At 48.4% G+C, this 13,713-nt stretch overlaps 1 protein-coding gene, 1 long non-coding RNA gene and 1 pseudogene across 2 annotated transcripts; 1 reads left to right on the forward strand and 2 right to left on the reverse strand.

Moving 5' to 3' along the window:
• The first annotated feature begins 6,433 nt into the window (after positions 1–6,433).
• LOC123171120 (DEAD-box ATP-dependent RNA helicase 27) lies at positions 6,434–8,340 on the forward strand. Its single transcript, XM_044588757.1, has 7 exons — positions 6,434–6,574; positions 6,659–6,967; positions 7,061–7,102; positions 7,188–7,292; positions 7,373–7,441; positions 7,533–7,658; positions 7,897–8,340. Exons 1-7 carry the CDS (start codon positions 6,434–6,436, stop codon positions 8,041–8,043), a joined length of 939 nt encoding a protein of 312 aa, XP_044444692.1. The 3' UTR covers positions 8,044–8,340.
• A 128-nt stretch (positions 8,341–8,468) lies between these two features.
• LOC123168079 (uncharacterized) lies at positions 8,469–8,940 on the reverse strand. The gene has a single exon (XR_006484202.1). It is a non-coding gene; the product is annotated as an uncharacterized lncRNA (long non-coding RNA).
• Positions 8,941–11,193: 2,253 nt separating this feature from the next.
• LOC123168212 (L-type lectin-domain containing receptor kinase IX.1-like) lies at positions 11,194–13,656 on the reverse strand (annotated as a pseudogene).
• Positions 13,657–13,713: the final 57 nt, after the last annotated feature.

A 13,713-nucleotide genomic window follows, 5' to 3' on the forward strand; every position in this document is an offset into this window, starting at 1 on the left:
ATAGCTTGCTCACCTAGTTGCATATCTAGACAACCTATTTTGATGGTAAGTTTAATTTGGTAAAGAAAAGTTAAAAAATTGTTAGTTGCCTATTCACCCCCCCCCCCCTCCTCTAGTCAACCATATTGATCCTTTCAAGAGTGCGGCTTGGCCTTTGAGAGATCAATATGTGAGCACCAAAGAAGTGTCTCATTAAAAAATAATAAAAAGAGTGAGGTACAGAAAAATAAGAAAGAGTGGGGCATCACAGCTATCCTTTTTCAGTATATACTTGTGCTTCAAAGTAACACCTGGTTTTAGCAGTCATAAAGTGTTTCAAAGTAGCACCTGGTTTTAGCAGATATCATAAAGTGTTTCAAAGTAGCACCACTGCATTCATATAGAGAGTTTTCACGTATTTCATATTTCATACCAATGATGTGTCTCCTCAAATGCTCTAGGTCTTAGTGAGTAAGCACACTGGATGCACACACCACTAGTCCATAGGGGAGCTTTAATACATTTAAAGCTCTAATGCACGCGTTGCATTTCAATCCATACTCCTTGCATTAACATTAAGGACAGTAAAACTGAGCCTAAACCGAGGCCTCTCATGCCATCAGTTCTCTCAGCCGTCCATTGTCCCGATCTGGCCATTTTTGTCCGTTGGATGCACGTGAAACATAGCTTTCCTATAAACTGGGTTTGTTGTCCTCGGGGCAGCTACTCCCGTGGCCTTTTTTGACGCTTCTGGTTGATTGGGCCCGGTAGCCCTTCTAGCAAGCAGCAAGAGAAAGCAAGGCCCATCAACTGGAGCACGAAGGGACATGGACCTCCTCCTCGACCATGTTTTTCCTCGCCTCCCACCCATGCCCTTGGTTTCGTATCCACGACTCAGACACCGTGGTGGCGACTTGCCCGGCAGCGGATCCTCTCCATCGGCCTCCACTGTCGCCCTCCGCCTTCCCCAATAGAAGACACCACGCGATGGAGACAGCAGTGGCTGCACTCACGCCCCTGTTCCTCAACCTTCTTGGATTGATTGCCTGGTGGCGGCGTGGTGTCGTGTCATTGGTTTGCACGGCATTCGCCATCGTTTCATCAATTTGTGGAGCAGCAGTGGCCATCGGTTCGCCCCTTCTGCTCCTGTGAATATGCGGTATAAACAATTCCACTGTGTGTTCTTTCCGCTCCTATCTTCTTCCTCCTGGTCCATTTGGTTCCTCCGATCTGAGGATTGCTCGACAAAGACAGATGACTAGGATCTCGTTTTGTTCAAAATTTGTATTACTGTTGTGTTTGCAGGATCAACTGATATGCATGATTACAACAATTTTAAGTTTACTCAGGATCCAGCCCACGCGCGCAATCTAGTATGTATGACAAAAGCCTCTCATACCTAATGATCAAGCCTCGTTGATGCAAGAGTTTGTTCTTTTTTTACTTCTCATAAACTCCCATCATCATCATTCTCCTTTTCCATTAAAAAGTGATATGGCTATACTCACGCTCAAGTATTGCACGAGTATTATGTGTTGCATGGTATTGCATAATCAATGTACTCTTAGTGTTTATGACAAGATTGTCATTATATAATGATGACCAAGCACTGTTACGTTTAATATATTCTTGACGTTCTTCCTAAGACTAGTCACAATGGGTAGTAACATAGACTAGTAACATGTCTATGTTACTGCCTCTATAGTGGGGAGTAACATATGTGTGGTGCCATGAAACACTTCATTTATTAGGTTGTAGACTCATCTTGTCTTGGTAGGTGTGATGTTACAGTAACTAGCTATGTTACCACATGCCTCTCTTTCCTCATTAATTACTCGTCACATCATCTGTTTTGCCTAGAGATATGTGATGTTACCACCTATATTACTCCCACTGTGGGTAGTCTAACTCTATGGCAATGAGAACATTTATTGGAAGCATTGATTCATGAAATCAAAGTATGTTTATTATTAGCACATTTTAATGTTACTTGCTTGCTATCAATTGTAGACTATTGCATTGCATCGCTATTCTTTTGAGTTAAACATAAATTATATCCGACTGATCATGTTCATGCTAAGATAGCATTTACAATAAAAGATTATTTGTTTATCATCTATATGCTCGGGGAAGAGCAGAGATTAAGCTTGGAGATGCTAATATGTCTTAAACATATCGGTAATTTTTGTTTGTTTCATATTATATTTTATATCATAATTGCATAGTTTGGGCACCAACTTTTATCATTTTTCCGGACTAACTTACTAATTTAGTGCCTAGAGCCAGTTGAAATTTTCTGATTTTTTAGACTAGGAAAATCTATTTTGGGGGACCAAACAAATCATAAAAAAATACGGCGCAAAGTGTCAAGTTAGAACAAAGCCAACCAGCATTGAAGGCCGGGGGGGGGGGGGGGGGGGGGGGGTCGCCTCCACTGCCTCTCGTCGCCCTTGCCTTTATATACTCCCGGAAGCCTTGATTTTATTTACTGAGGATTGTTTCACAGCCGTCACCTCTCTGTTCGAAGATGATCAATATGGAGGCCTTTCCGCTTCTGCTCCACTCCCTTCATGCGTATGACCGCACACATACAGATACCACTGAGATACCGCCACCCTATTTGATTTGGGGGAGGGGGCAACTAGTTCTGCTCCGCTGACACCATCACCGCCGCTTCCTTTTCACTTCTGACTACGGTTTTTGTATTTTGGGGCGTTTTTTCTATGCTACAGACTCGTCACTTGCCTTCCCTTTGTCCTGGGAAGTCAGTGGCTTTTGGCTAATATAATATGCTACAGTAGCATACATATTGACGATTTCCATGAGCCAGCTCATGGTCTGAACTTCCGTCTTGGCCAACTTGAACTTCAAGAGTCCATAGGTCAATCCTGCTCAAAGGCTTGCATAGCTTGTGGCTCGGTGACATTCTCAATGTAATTGCGGAGCCGATTCCAACGATTAATGTATTCACGGACTGACTCTCCATCATGTCAGGCGCAATTCGAGATACCATACGCATTGTCGAGCCTTGTATAGGTGCCCTCAAAGTTCTTGATGAAGGCTTCGTGCAGGTCGTCCCAATCATAGATAATGTCCTCAGGCAAGCTATTGAGCCATGCTCGTGCTGAACCTTCTAGCATCAAAGAAATATTACGGAGAGCAATACACTCATTTCCTCCATTGATGTTGCGGGCCACTAAGTAATCATCCAACCAGGTGCCAGGATTGGCAGTGACATCATACTTGTTCATGTCGTTGGTGATGTGAAACTTATCCAAGAAGGGCTCAGTCCGTATGCACCGACTGAAGCACAAAGAAACAGAAAGCCTACCCCACGAAACACCCTTTCCTTTTCATGCATATATTGGCAAATGCTTAACTTTTGAAATGCCAAATTTTATAATCTGAAATTATACACATGGATAGGTCAATAGACATCTTAATTCCATATGACACAATTTATAATTGGCATGTTAGAAGTGGTCTTCGTAGAAGATTACAGCATCACGGATGCTGGGAGATGCATTTGTATATGTAGCTGATAATCAAAATCAAGAGGAGAGAAACGAACCATGGATGTGAACTCCCTGTACTTTTTTATTTGCTTCTTGTGCTAATTGGGCATATATATTTTCTGATGTTTCACCATTAATCCCCCCCCCCCCACCTCTCTCTCTCTCTCAAGTTCTCGTTGTAACCATGTGGATGCTCTCTCTCTCTCTCCCACTCTTACTATTCTCATCTAGCTGATCAAAGGACGAAGGGTAATTATTAGTTGACTTGTCTCAACTTAAAACTGCCTAATATGGCAGCAGACGTTTATACACGATTTTAAAAAAACTAAAATTTTGTAGCTGGACAGAAAGTTTGTCTAAACCTATGGAAAGTCAAATTAATAATCAGTATGGAGAAAAATAAAGGATATATAAGCTAATCATCTATTCGAGCATTATTCCCTAATTTTAACATGGGACACGATTGGCTTTGCGTCTGGGAGCAGTCTGCGTCGTCATCGCCATCTTCATCGACTCCGTCTCCGCTGCCACATCCGCCGCCTACCACTATTCTGCGTCCTCGTACGCACAGTCAGGGTGGTATTGTTCGGCTGAAGGAGCGCACTGACGGCACGGTTGCGTGGATTGCGGCGTGTATGGCACAGACAGATGCTGACTCCACTGCCGAGCCTCGGCATTTTCAGGCGGCTCTCCGGATTCCTCATTGGCGCAGTGCCATGGAGCAGGAGCTTCATGCACTACAGAGGAATGATACTTGGCGCTTGGTTCCCCCTATGTCTGGTGTCAACATCATTGACTCCAAGTGGGTGTTTAAGGTAAAGAAGCATGCTGATGGTTCTATTGAGCGATACAAGGCACGGTTGGTGGCCAAAGGTATTAAACAACGGTATGGTCTTGATTATGAGGATACCTTCAGTCCAGTTGTCAAACCGACCACCATTCGTCTGCTTCTGTCCTTGGCTGTTGCCAAAGGGTGGTCTCTACGTCAGCTTGATGTTCAGAATGCTTTTCTCCATGGAGTCTTGGAAGAAGAGGTTTACATGCAGCAACCTCCAGGTTTTGTTGATCCTACTTGTCCACATCATTGGTGTCGTCTTGTTAAGGCGCTTTATGGACTTAAGCAGGCTCCTCGTGCATGGCATGCCCGACCTGGCTCGGTTCTTCGACGTCTTGGATTTGCTCCGTCCACTGCTGACACGCCTCTGTTCCTGTTCCATCGTCCTGAGGTTACTATGTACCTGCTGGTTTATGTTGATGATATTTTTCTTATCAGCTCCTCAGTGACTGCCCCTGATCGTCTGTTGTCTGCTCTGGGTGGTCATTTTGTTGTCAAGGATCTGGGTGCTCTCCATTACTTCCTTGGTCTGGAGGTTTCACGGTCTACTGCTGGCCTGACTCTCACTCAGCATAAGTATTCCTTGGACTTGCTGCGACGTGCTGGTATGTTGCAATGCAAGCATGCTACCACCCCTATGTCTGCGACTGATCGGTTATCGGCCTTGGATGGTGCCTTGCTTCCTTCAGATGATGCTACAGAGTACCGCAGTATTGTTGGTGGCCTGCGGTACTTGATTATCACACGGCCGGATATCTCCTATGCGGTCAACCGTGTGCGCCAGTATCTTCATGCTCCTCGGACTTCACACTGGTCAGCTGTGAAGCGTATATTGCGCTATCTCGCTCATACTGTCTCCTATGGCTTGCATCTTCGGTCTACCTCCTCGAGTGTTCTCTCGGCGTTCTCTGATGCAGATTGGGCTGGGATCTTGGATGACCGGCGATCAATGGGGGGCTATGCTGTATTCTTTGGTCACACTTTATCGCCTGGAGTGCGCGCAAGCAGGCCACAGTGTCTCGGAGTAGCACTGAAGCAGAGTACAAGGCAGTTGCAATGCCACAGCTGAGCTCATTTGGGTACAGTCTGTGTTGAGAGAGTTGGGAGTCTCTCAAGAGTAGCCACCGGTTCTTATCTTTCATCTAATCCAGTTTTCCATGCTCGCACCAAGCACATCGAAGTTGACTTTCACTTTGTGAGGGAACGTGTTGCACAGAAACTTCTTCATATCAAGTTTATCTCCTCCAAAGATCAACTTGCTACGAAACCACTTCCACAACCTCAGTTTGAAGGTTGTAGGCGCAATCTTAACTTGCTTTTGCACTTCGGGTCATAGTTAAGATTGAGGGAGGGTGTTAGATTGTATGTATAGGCTTCTCTACGTAACCGTATTTTATATCTGTGTACATATTGCACCCTTATATATATAAAGAGCCACACCCGTATTAGGGTATCGAGCATTATTCCCTAATTTTAACATGATCTTCTCATCTTCCCCATCCAGTGCGAGTTGCAACATCTCTTTCTCAAACTCAATCTCTCCAAATGTCTTGGTTTTCTTGAGCTCCCATTTGATCCGCCTCTTACTTCTTCAACTGAATCTTCTCCCCTCAATTTCCAGCTTCTTCTCCGGCTTGCACGACGAAGCCGAGGACGGGACGATGATGGATGAGGCGGACGCAGTTTCTGTCGCGACGGTCGGGGACGGGCAAGAAGACATCTAGGGCGGCGGATCGGGACCGACGGTGAGGATGGGAAGCAAGGGTGGACGGCCAGGGCTCAGACGCAGCAAAGGAAGGACGGAGGCGGCATGAGGAAGAAGAGTTTGATGGATTTGATGCAAATTATGGTGGGGTAAGCTTGTCGGGTCTGATGTAACCGGCGCGCTCGGGTGTCCCCATATCCACCTCAAATTTGAACTGGATATAAAAGGTATCGGTCAGTCCGGGTGACCAGACCGTCCATGCGAGCCTGGTTTGAACTCCGGCCGTAGATGCTCTTATCTCTATATATATGTACCTCTGCATATATAGAAGTTCCCCGTGTCGTAATAACAGCGAAGCCCCACCCCCACGACACCAAAACCCTAAAACGGAACTCCGCCATGTCGCCCGCAGCCTCATCCACGGGCTCCGCAGAGCGACCGACGGAGTCGGAGCAAACGGTCTACTGTACCGCTGCCACCGTGGAAACCGGGCAGGAGCCGGCGGAGCAAACGGTGGACGAGGAGCAGGAGACCTGCAGGGCATCGTATCGCATATATAGCAGTTCAACTCTTTTTTCAGAATTAGAAAACATCTTTGCGAAAATAACGCCGATGCTTTGACAGAGACAGGCTAATGCTGAAGGCTTGCAGCTGGGATACAGTGTGGTTCCTAGCGAGAAGTGGTTCCTGGTTCTACACGCTTTCCTGAAGAGGAAACAGTCTAGCAAGAAGGTCATGGTGCTGTTTTCATCACGTAGTTCAGTCAAGTTCCATGTGCAACTTCTGAATTTTCTTCAGATAGAGTGTGCTGATATCCACGAGAAACAAGAGCAGCACGACCGAACCGCAACGTTCTCTGCCTTCTGCGCGGCAGAGAAGAGTATCTTATTATGCACTAATGTGGCAGCACGTGGACTTGATCTTCCTCATGTGGTGAGGTTTTGAATGGCAGTGTATCTTTAATTGAGTGCGACCGAAATATTTTTCCTCGTGCTGACCTAATGATGATATGTGGCCTTGTTTTAGGATTATATTGTGCAATACGATCCTCCGGCAGATGAACCAGAGGTACGTACGTTGATGATCTGAATTTGACTTGCAGGAATTCCTCTCATATTTGAACTGTGCTAAGCTATTCGAATTTGACTTTCAGGATTACATTCATCATGTTGGGCGTACTGCACCTGGTGATAAAGGAAAACCAACTGTATTGTTATTCTTACTGCCCCAAGAATTAGAGTTTCTTATCTCCCTGAGGGTAATCAATTCTGCACCGAGATAATATGGCATTTCTTTCCCTCTAAAGTTAGCGAAATCACATATTTAGTGTGCCTGCAGGCAGCCAACATTCATCTCACCGAACACCAGTTTAACAACAAGAATGTGCCAAATCTGCAAGCACATTTTGTAAGTGTATCTTTTACCACTCTTGAGTGTTCCTATCCACTTTTCTCTAATAATATGTTAATAACAAGTTACAACTCAATTTGTTGAGCAGGAGAAAATCGTTGGCGAGAACTACTTCCTACACCAGTCAGCTCAACAAGCCTACAGATCCTACATTCTAGCATACAACTCACACGCCATGAAAGACATCTTTAATGTTCATAGTCTCAGTTTGAAGGTAAAATGCTTGTCGAACTTTTTTGCGGGATCTGTATTTTTTTCATTTGGCTGTTTTACAATTTCAATTGTTCTACCTAGCATGTACTAGAAGCACACTTGTCTTTTTCTTATTTTTCGGTGAGCACCTCTCGGAAGTACTTGCTGATATTATTTTCATCACCCCCAAATTGGAGTTTGGGACTTGACAAAAAAGACGAAAAAAGGAGACTAATGTCAAATTCACTATAATTTGGCAGGACGTAGCTGCATCATTCTGCTTTAGGAACCCTCCAAAAGTGGATATTGGCCTGGAGGGCAGAGCTATGAAGAAAGTAGGTTATAACAGAGGCCCTGATTCGAGAGAGAGGCGAACGAGGCGTCGCATCAATGCTGCAAATCCTTAATTACAACCGGCAGTTTGCAAGATTCCAGAGAGAGGGTCAGATTTTCTCGGTGGTTTAAGATATCGGAGGTGATAAAACCAGAGCTTTGAAGTCACTTGGCTCTGTACAATTTTGCTAGACGACTTGATATTATGGCATCAGAGTTGTAGTGCTTACTTTTTTTTTTTGCGACTCGTTGTAGTGCTTACTACTCCCTCCGTTCCTAAATACTTGTCTTTCTAGGCATTTCAAATGACTATCACATACGGATGTATGTAGACATATTTTAGAGTGTAGATTCACTCATTTTACTCCGTATGTAGTCACTTGTTGAAATGCCTAGAAAGAAGTATTTAGGAACGGAGGGAGTATATGTAAGCTTAATCCTTCTTTGCCCTATTTTCAAATTTTACTACGGAGGAGTAAAAATTGAGAGAGAAAACTTAGAAATAACTGAAATATTTACGACCAGAGCATCTCATCTTGATTCCTGAGAGCCTACCACTGACAACGGAGTAGTGAGCTAACGCGGACTATATATGATTCCAATCAGGCAATTACAACCTGTGTAGAACACAGGAAAGAGGAGCTGATGAACTAATTAAGCCGGCGCACAGGCGATGCAGGCCAGGTAGAAGAAGACGGCGGAGGCGCCGTCGCCCTGCTCGCCGCCGCCCGCGCCTGCCAAGTAGCTCCGCTTGAACCTCACCCGTTCTCCGGCCTCGCTGCACCGCAGCATCCTCCTCTTGATCGCCGCGATGGCGTCTCCGCCACCTTGCCTCCTCCTCCTCCTTGTCGCCGTCGTCTCCCTCTTCCTCCCCTCCGTGGTGGCGGCAGCCTCGTCACCTTCGTCGTGTGTAAGCCTGTGCACCATCTCGATCTGTGTGTGAAGTCTATTTGGTGAGCGCCTCACTCTGTTGCTGTTCGCCGGGAACGAGACCGCACGGCGCTCCTTTTATAAGCGGGCGGCCAGAGGGTCGCGTCGCGTCGTGCATCCATTTCTTTTTTTTTTAAACGAGCGTGCATCCATTTTTTTACGTGCGTGACAGCGTGACGTGTAACACACCCAGTGATTCCCGTTGATTGGTCTAAGCTTATCTCCATGGATTACTTGAGATGAGTGCAAATTGACGATCAGAATGCTCCTGCGTTTGTCTTGCCCTGCTCGGTGCTTGCGTGCGTGCATCTGGTTTTGACGCGTGAATTTGTGCCAATTCCGATCCATCTGCTGGGATCCATTGGATCTGTTCATCCTGAAACGATGCGCGTGTACGCTTCACCGATTTGAATACGCTGTGGTGGGCTTCAGTTATCGAGGCAAGCCGTCCTGAATCCATTACATGTGGATCCAAGCGTTGCGGGGAAGCTGACAGTTAAGCTTGCACTGTGTTGACCTTGAGAGAATTAAAGATGGGATATTGTTAAGCTCACGTAATACGCCTGCTGCTGCTGCTGCTACCAGATGCATGGGTCGATGTATGGATGGATCGATGAGCAGATGCGATCGGGATTCAGAGCGCCGACCGTGGCTAACGTTACGCAGGCGGCAGTCATTAACGTCAGCTGCAGCCTGCAGGAGCGAGTAACAGAGCATCCGAGAGAGGACATCTCATTTCGGTGTCGGGGTGGCATCCGAGGCTCAGAATTCGGGCTTTCGATTCCTGGAATAGAATTGGCCATCTACTCATGGGAGCGGAAACTCGATCGTAATGTTTCTGCATTTGTCTTGCGGTGCGTGCATCCGGTTTGACGCGTGAATTTGTGCGAATTCTGGGATCCATTGGATCGGTTCATCTGGAAATGCTGTGCTCGTACGCTTGACCGATTTGAGCACGCTATTATTGTTTTTTTTGGGGGGGGGGGGGGGGGGGGGGGGCACGCTATCATTGCTACTATGGTAGGCTTCAGTTATCGAGGTATATGGATCGAAGGAAGCGTGGCAGAGAATCCGACAGTTAAACTACTCCCCGTGCAGATTCACGTATGTACTTTCAATCTTAGCCTCTGTGTGCTACGTAGCTGATTCGATGGACACTCTTCCTTGATCTGGACGTAACACGTCGAATGCGTGCCCATAACGTCAAAGCCTATTTAACTTCTCCCCGTGCATGTACCCATTCTCCAGAGAATTAACGCCTGGAGTACGCCTGGGCACCGAACAGGCCAACACGTACATGGTACGACGACGAGGCCTGCACCTCGCCCTCGCATGCCATGCCATTGAACATGGATCAACGATCGGGCCTCAGATCGGAGTGCACGCGCCGACCGTGGCTGCAGTAACAGTCATTAAACATGAATCAGATGCACGCCGCAGCGCCTGCGTCCGGCAGCAGAGGCATCCGAGGGCTTATCTCTCTCTAGACTTCTAGAGTTCTCCGAAATTTGAGGCCAAATTCCAACGGCCACATTCCCGATCTCCTACAATGAGCTAGACCCCACATGGAATCCTCTCTTCCTCTTCTTCCTTCTTCCTTCCTCTTCCTTCCAGGTGACTAACAACGACTTCTCGTCACTAGATGATATCCATGAGATAGTTAGGTCCAAGGATAGATGCTCTGCAAAAGTAACATGATAGAGATTCACCGTGCGCGGCGTAAGCGTGCGACAAAGTACTCAAGAAAGTAGGTGAAATTCGTCCTCCGTGGGGCAATGTCTTGGGCGCTTCTTTGTGTGAATGGGCTCTTCCCCTCATCCTCCTCCCAGTGGCATGATGGCGTTGTCCAGAACGCAAGGATTCATCAAAAACGGCGATGGCGGCCGACGACCACTTTTCTTCCTCTAGGTGAGCTTTTCCTCTCTGTAGGTGTTCCTTCACAGATGCTGCAACTTCGCTCGTAGATGGGGACGATAGGGAAGAGCATCGCCATGGCTGGAGACGATAAATAAAGATGAAAAGGTGACAAAAAAGTTCGTCGGAATTTGGCGCCTGAAAGTCGGCAGGGTTACGGGTGTGGGGTGGTCATCGACTGCAATGATCGCGGCACAGGCAACGCCGGCGTAGAGGCGGTAGAGAGAGAGAGAGAGAGTCTTGAGGGAACCTTCCGCTAACAACTCCTTTCGAACACTCGAAATTAAGAGCTGACAGATGCCTTTCCTAAAAACATTGAGCAGCTAAGAAAATAGGAGTTGGACTAAATGCGGCTTGACTCCTTAAAAGAGAACCGGAGATGATCTAACACCGTTCCTTCTCTGGAAGGAGCAATGCAAGTTGTAAAGGTAAAACACACATCGTCGTTTATGATACAACTCAAGAAGTCATGAGCATTTGATGCGAGCGCATCTTCGATCATGCTTTTTTTAAACAGAAGGCTGGCGTCCGGCTTTAAATTAATGAAGCCCTCATGCTGGACATGTTAGCTCACAATGGAGCCCTGAAGAACGGAGACATCTCTGTTCAGACCCGCCACAAAGAGATCTCGACATGGACCTGCCGGTGCTCATGCCCTGGGTGTCACCATTGGCGCTGGCCCTGTGTAGCCGCTAGTCGTCGACGATCGCGTCACGGTGGACGTCGACAAACCTGAAGACGACGACTGCCCGTCCCACGGTGCCATCGGGGGCGCGTAAGTGGGCACGGGCATCTTGGCCGGCAGCACGGGCAGCTGCTTGGCATCCTTGGACACCAGCGTGGCCATGGCCGTCCTGATGGACGGCCGCACGCTCGAGTCCGGGTGCGCGCACCAGAGCCCCACGACCATCACACGCTCCACCTCCGCCTCATCGTAGTGGCCGTTCAGCCGCTCGTCCACCGCCTCAAGAATGCCTCCCTCGCCGTACAGGTCCCAGACCCATTCGGTGAGCCGGGAGACGCCCTGCTTGTTAGCGGACGTGCTCATCGGCCTCTTCCCGCACGCCACCTCCAGCAGGACCACGCCGAAGCTGTACACGTCCGACTCGGAGCTGGCGCGGCCGGTGATCAGGCACTGGGGGTCCACGTAGCCCGGCGTCCCCGACACTATGGTCATCGTCTGCATCCTGACGGCGTGGTCAATGAGCCTCGCGAGCCCGAAGTCGCCAAGCTTGGCACCGAAGGACTCGTCCAGCATCACGTTGCTGGGCTTGATGTCTCGGTGCACCACGCATTGCTCCCATTCCTCGTGGAGGTAGAGCAGTGCAGAGCCAAGCTCGAGGACTATCTTCATCCTGTTGCCATGAACATCCATTCATGAGCTCCAAGAGATGCCAAATTCATGTTAAGATGAACACCGTGCAAGTAAGAGGCATGTTACCTCATCGCCCATGTCAAGAAGGTACCCTTGCCGTGGAGATGGATATCGAGGCTACGGTTGGGCATGAGCTCATAAACCAGCAGGAGCTCATCATGATTGTGGCACCAGCCCACAAGCTGCACCAGATTTCGGTGGCGCAGCCGGCTGATGACGTTGATCTCCGACGTGTACTCCTTTCTCCCTTGCATGGATGACTCCTTTGAGAATCGCTTTATGGCCACAGCGAGGCCAAGCTCTCTCAGGTGGCCTCTGTACACTGCACTAAGCCACCTTGCCCGAGCTTCTCCTCTGCTGCAAAGTTCCGTGTCGCGTTGGTGAGTTGCCGATACGGGAACCTCCTTGGCCCCGTCCCGAACTCCATCTCCATGACCACCTCGCCTTCCGAGTCCATACCCTCGTCCTTGGCCTCCCTCTTCTTCTTGTTCTGGCGGCGACGTAGCAAGAAGGCTGACATGGAGAAGAACACCACGAGGAACAGCGATGCCCCAGCAACGGCTCCTGCTATGACTCCGGAACTGGAAGTTCTCGAGGAGGGTGGTGGTAGTACCGGCGGTGCTACTACTGTTGCCGTCTTGCCCTCCAGCGATGAGTTGAAGTGCCAAGAAAGCAATTGATGCAGCTCAACGGATTTGCCCGTCGACGCCGAGAAGCCAACCGCAACCAGCTCCGGCAGTGCGCTCTTGAGATCAACCTTGGAGCTAAGTCTGTAAATCGGGCCATGGCCATCACCAAGCCATAGTGTGACAGACATGATACTTGAAATGTTGTCATACTGGATAGCGGCAGTCATGTTTCCAGTGAGGCTGAAGTTTGGCAGGGGCAAAGTTTTCACCGATTTTAACGAGTTGATGTCAATGCCAACGTGGTCCACAGTGGTGTCGGGATCTGATACCTCGGTCTCATTGGAGGTGTCGAATTCCACCGCCACGAACCGGTTGTCGCCTGCCGCCACAGCGCCATCTTTTTGGTTCGTGAGACCGAGGTTGTAGTAGCCTGCTGACCCAGTCGGTAAGCTCGACGGGTAGCTGGCAAGGAAGAACGCCATGCCAGCCCCCCTGCTGCTGTTGGACTTGGGCTTGATGATGAAGGAGAAGCTGGTGGTGAAGCTAGCCACCTCGCCTGTGTGCCCATCCCACAGCAACATTGGCTGGGTACTGTACGACGCCCGCCCCTGGCTCTTACGGACGTCCCAGTTGTTGCCGCTAATGTCGATGTGCCCAACACTGAAGGAAGCGTTACCTTCGATCTTGATGGCCTTCTGGTCCTCCGAGCGGAAGGTTGGGTAGTCGAAGGACAAGGATCCAGCAAGAGGAGGCAGGCAGCAAGTGAAGGAGAAGAAGATGAAGAGAGCACATATGGCTGTTCCTGTGATCTTGGCCATCGCCGATGCTTGTAGTTGGCAAATGGCAAAATTGGGAGATAGCACGTAAAGATAAGAGAATGTATCAGCTCACTTCTT

The sequence above is a fragment of the Triticum aestivum genome, chromosome 7D (genome assembly GCF_018294505.1).
Source record: "Triticum aestivum cultivar Chinese Spring chromosome 7D, IWGSC CS RefSeq v2.1, whole genome shotgun sequence".
In the NCBI taxonomy this organism is placed as follows: domain Eukaryota; kingdom Viridiplantae; phylum Streptophyta; class Magnoliopsida; order Poales; family Poaceae; genus Triticum; species Triticum aestivum.

Coding starts and splice junctions, on each gene's coding strand:
- LOC123171120 (XM_044588757.1), top strand. CDS start 6,434: ATGTCGCCCGCAGCCTCATCCACGGGCTCCGCAGAGCGACCGACGGAG. Junction 7,442..7,532: donor CAAATCTGCAAGCACATTTT/GTAAGTGTATCT, acceptor TTTGTTGAGCAG/GAGAAAATCGTTGGCGAGAA. Junction 7,659..7,896: donor TTCATAGTCTCAGTTTGAAG/GTAAAATGCTTG, acceptor ATAATTTGGCAG/GACGTAGCTGCATCATTCTG.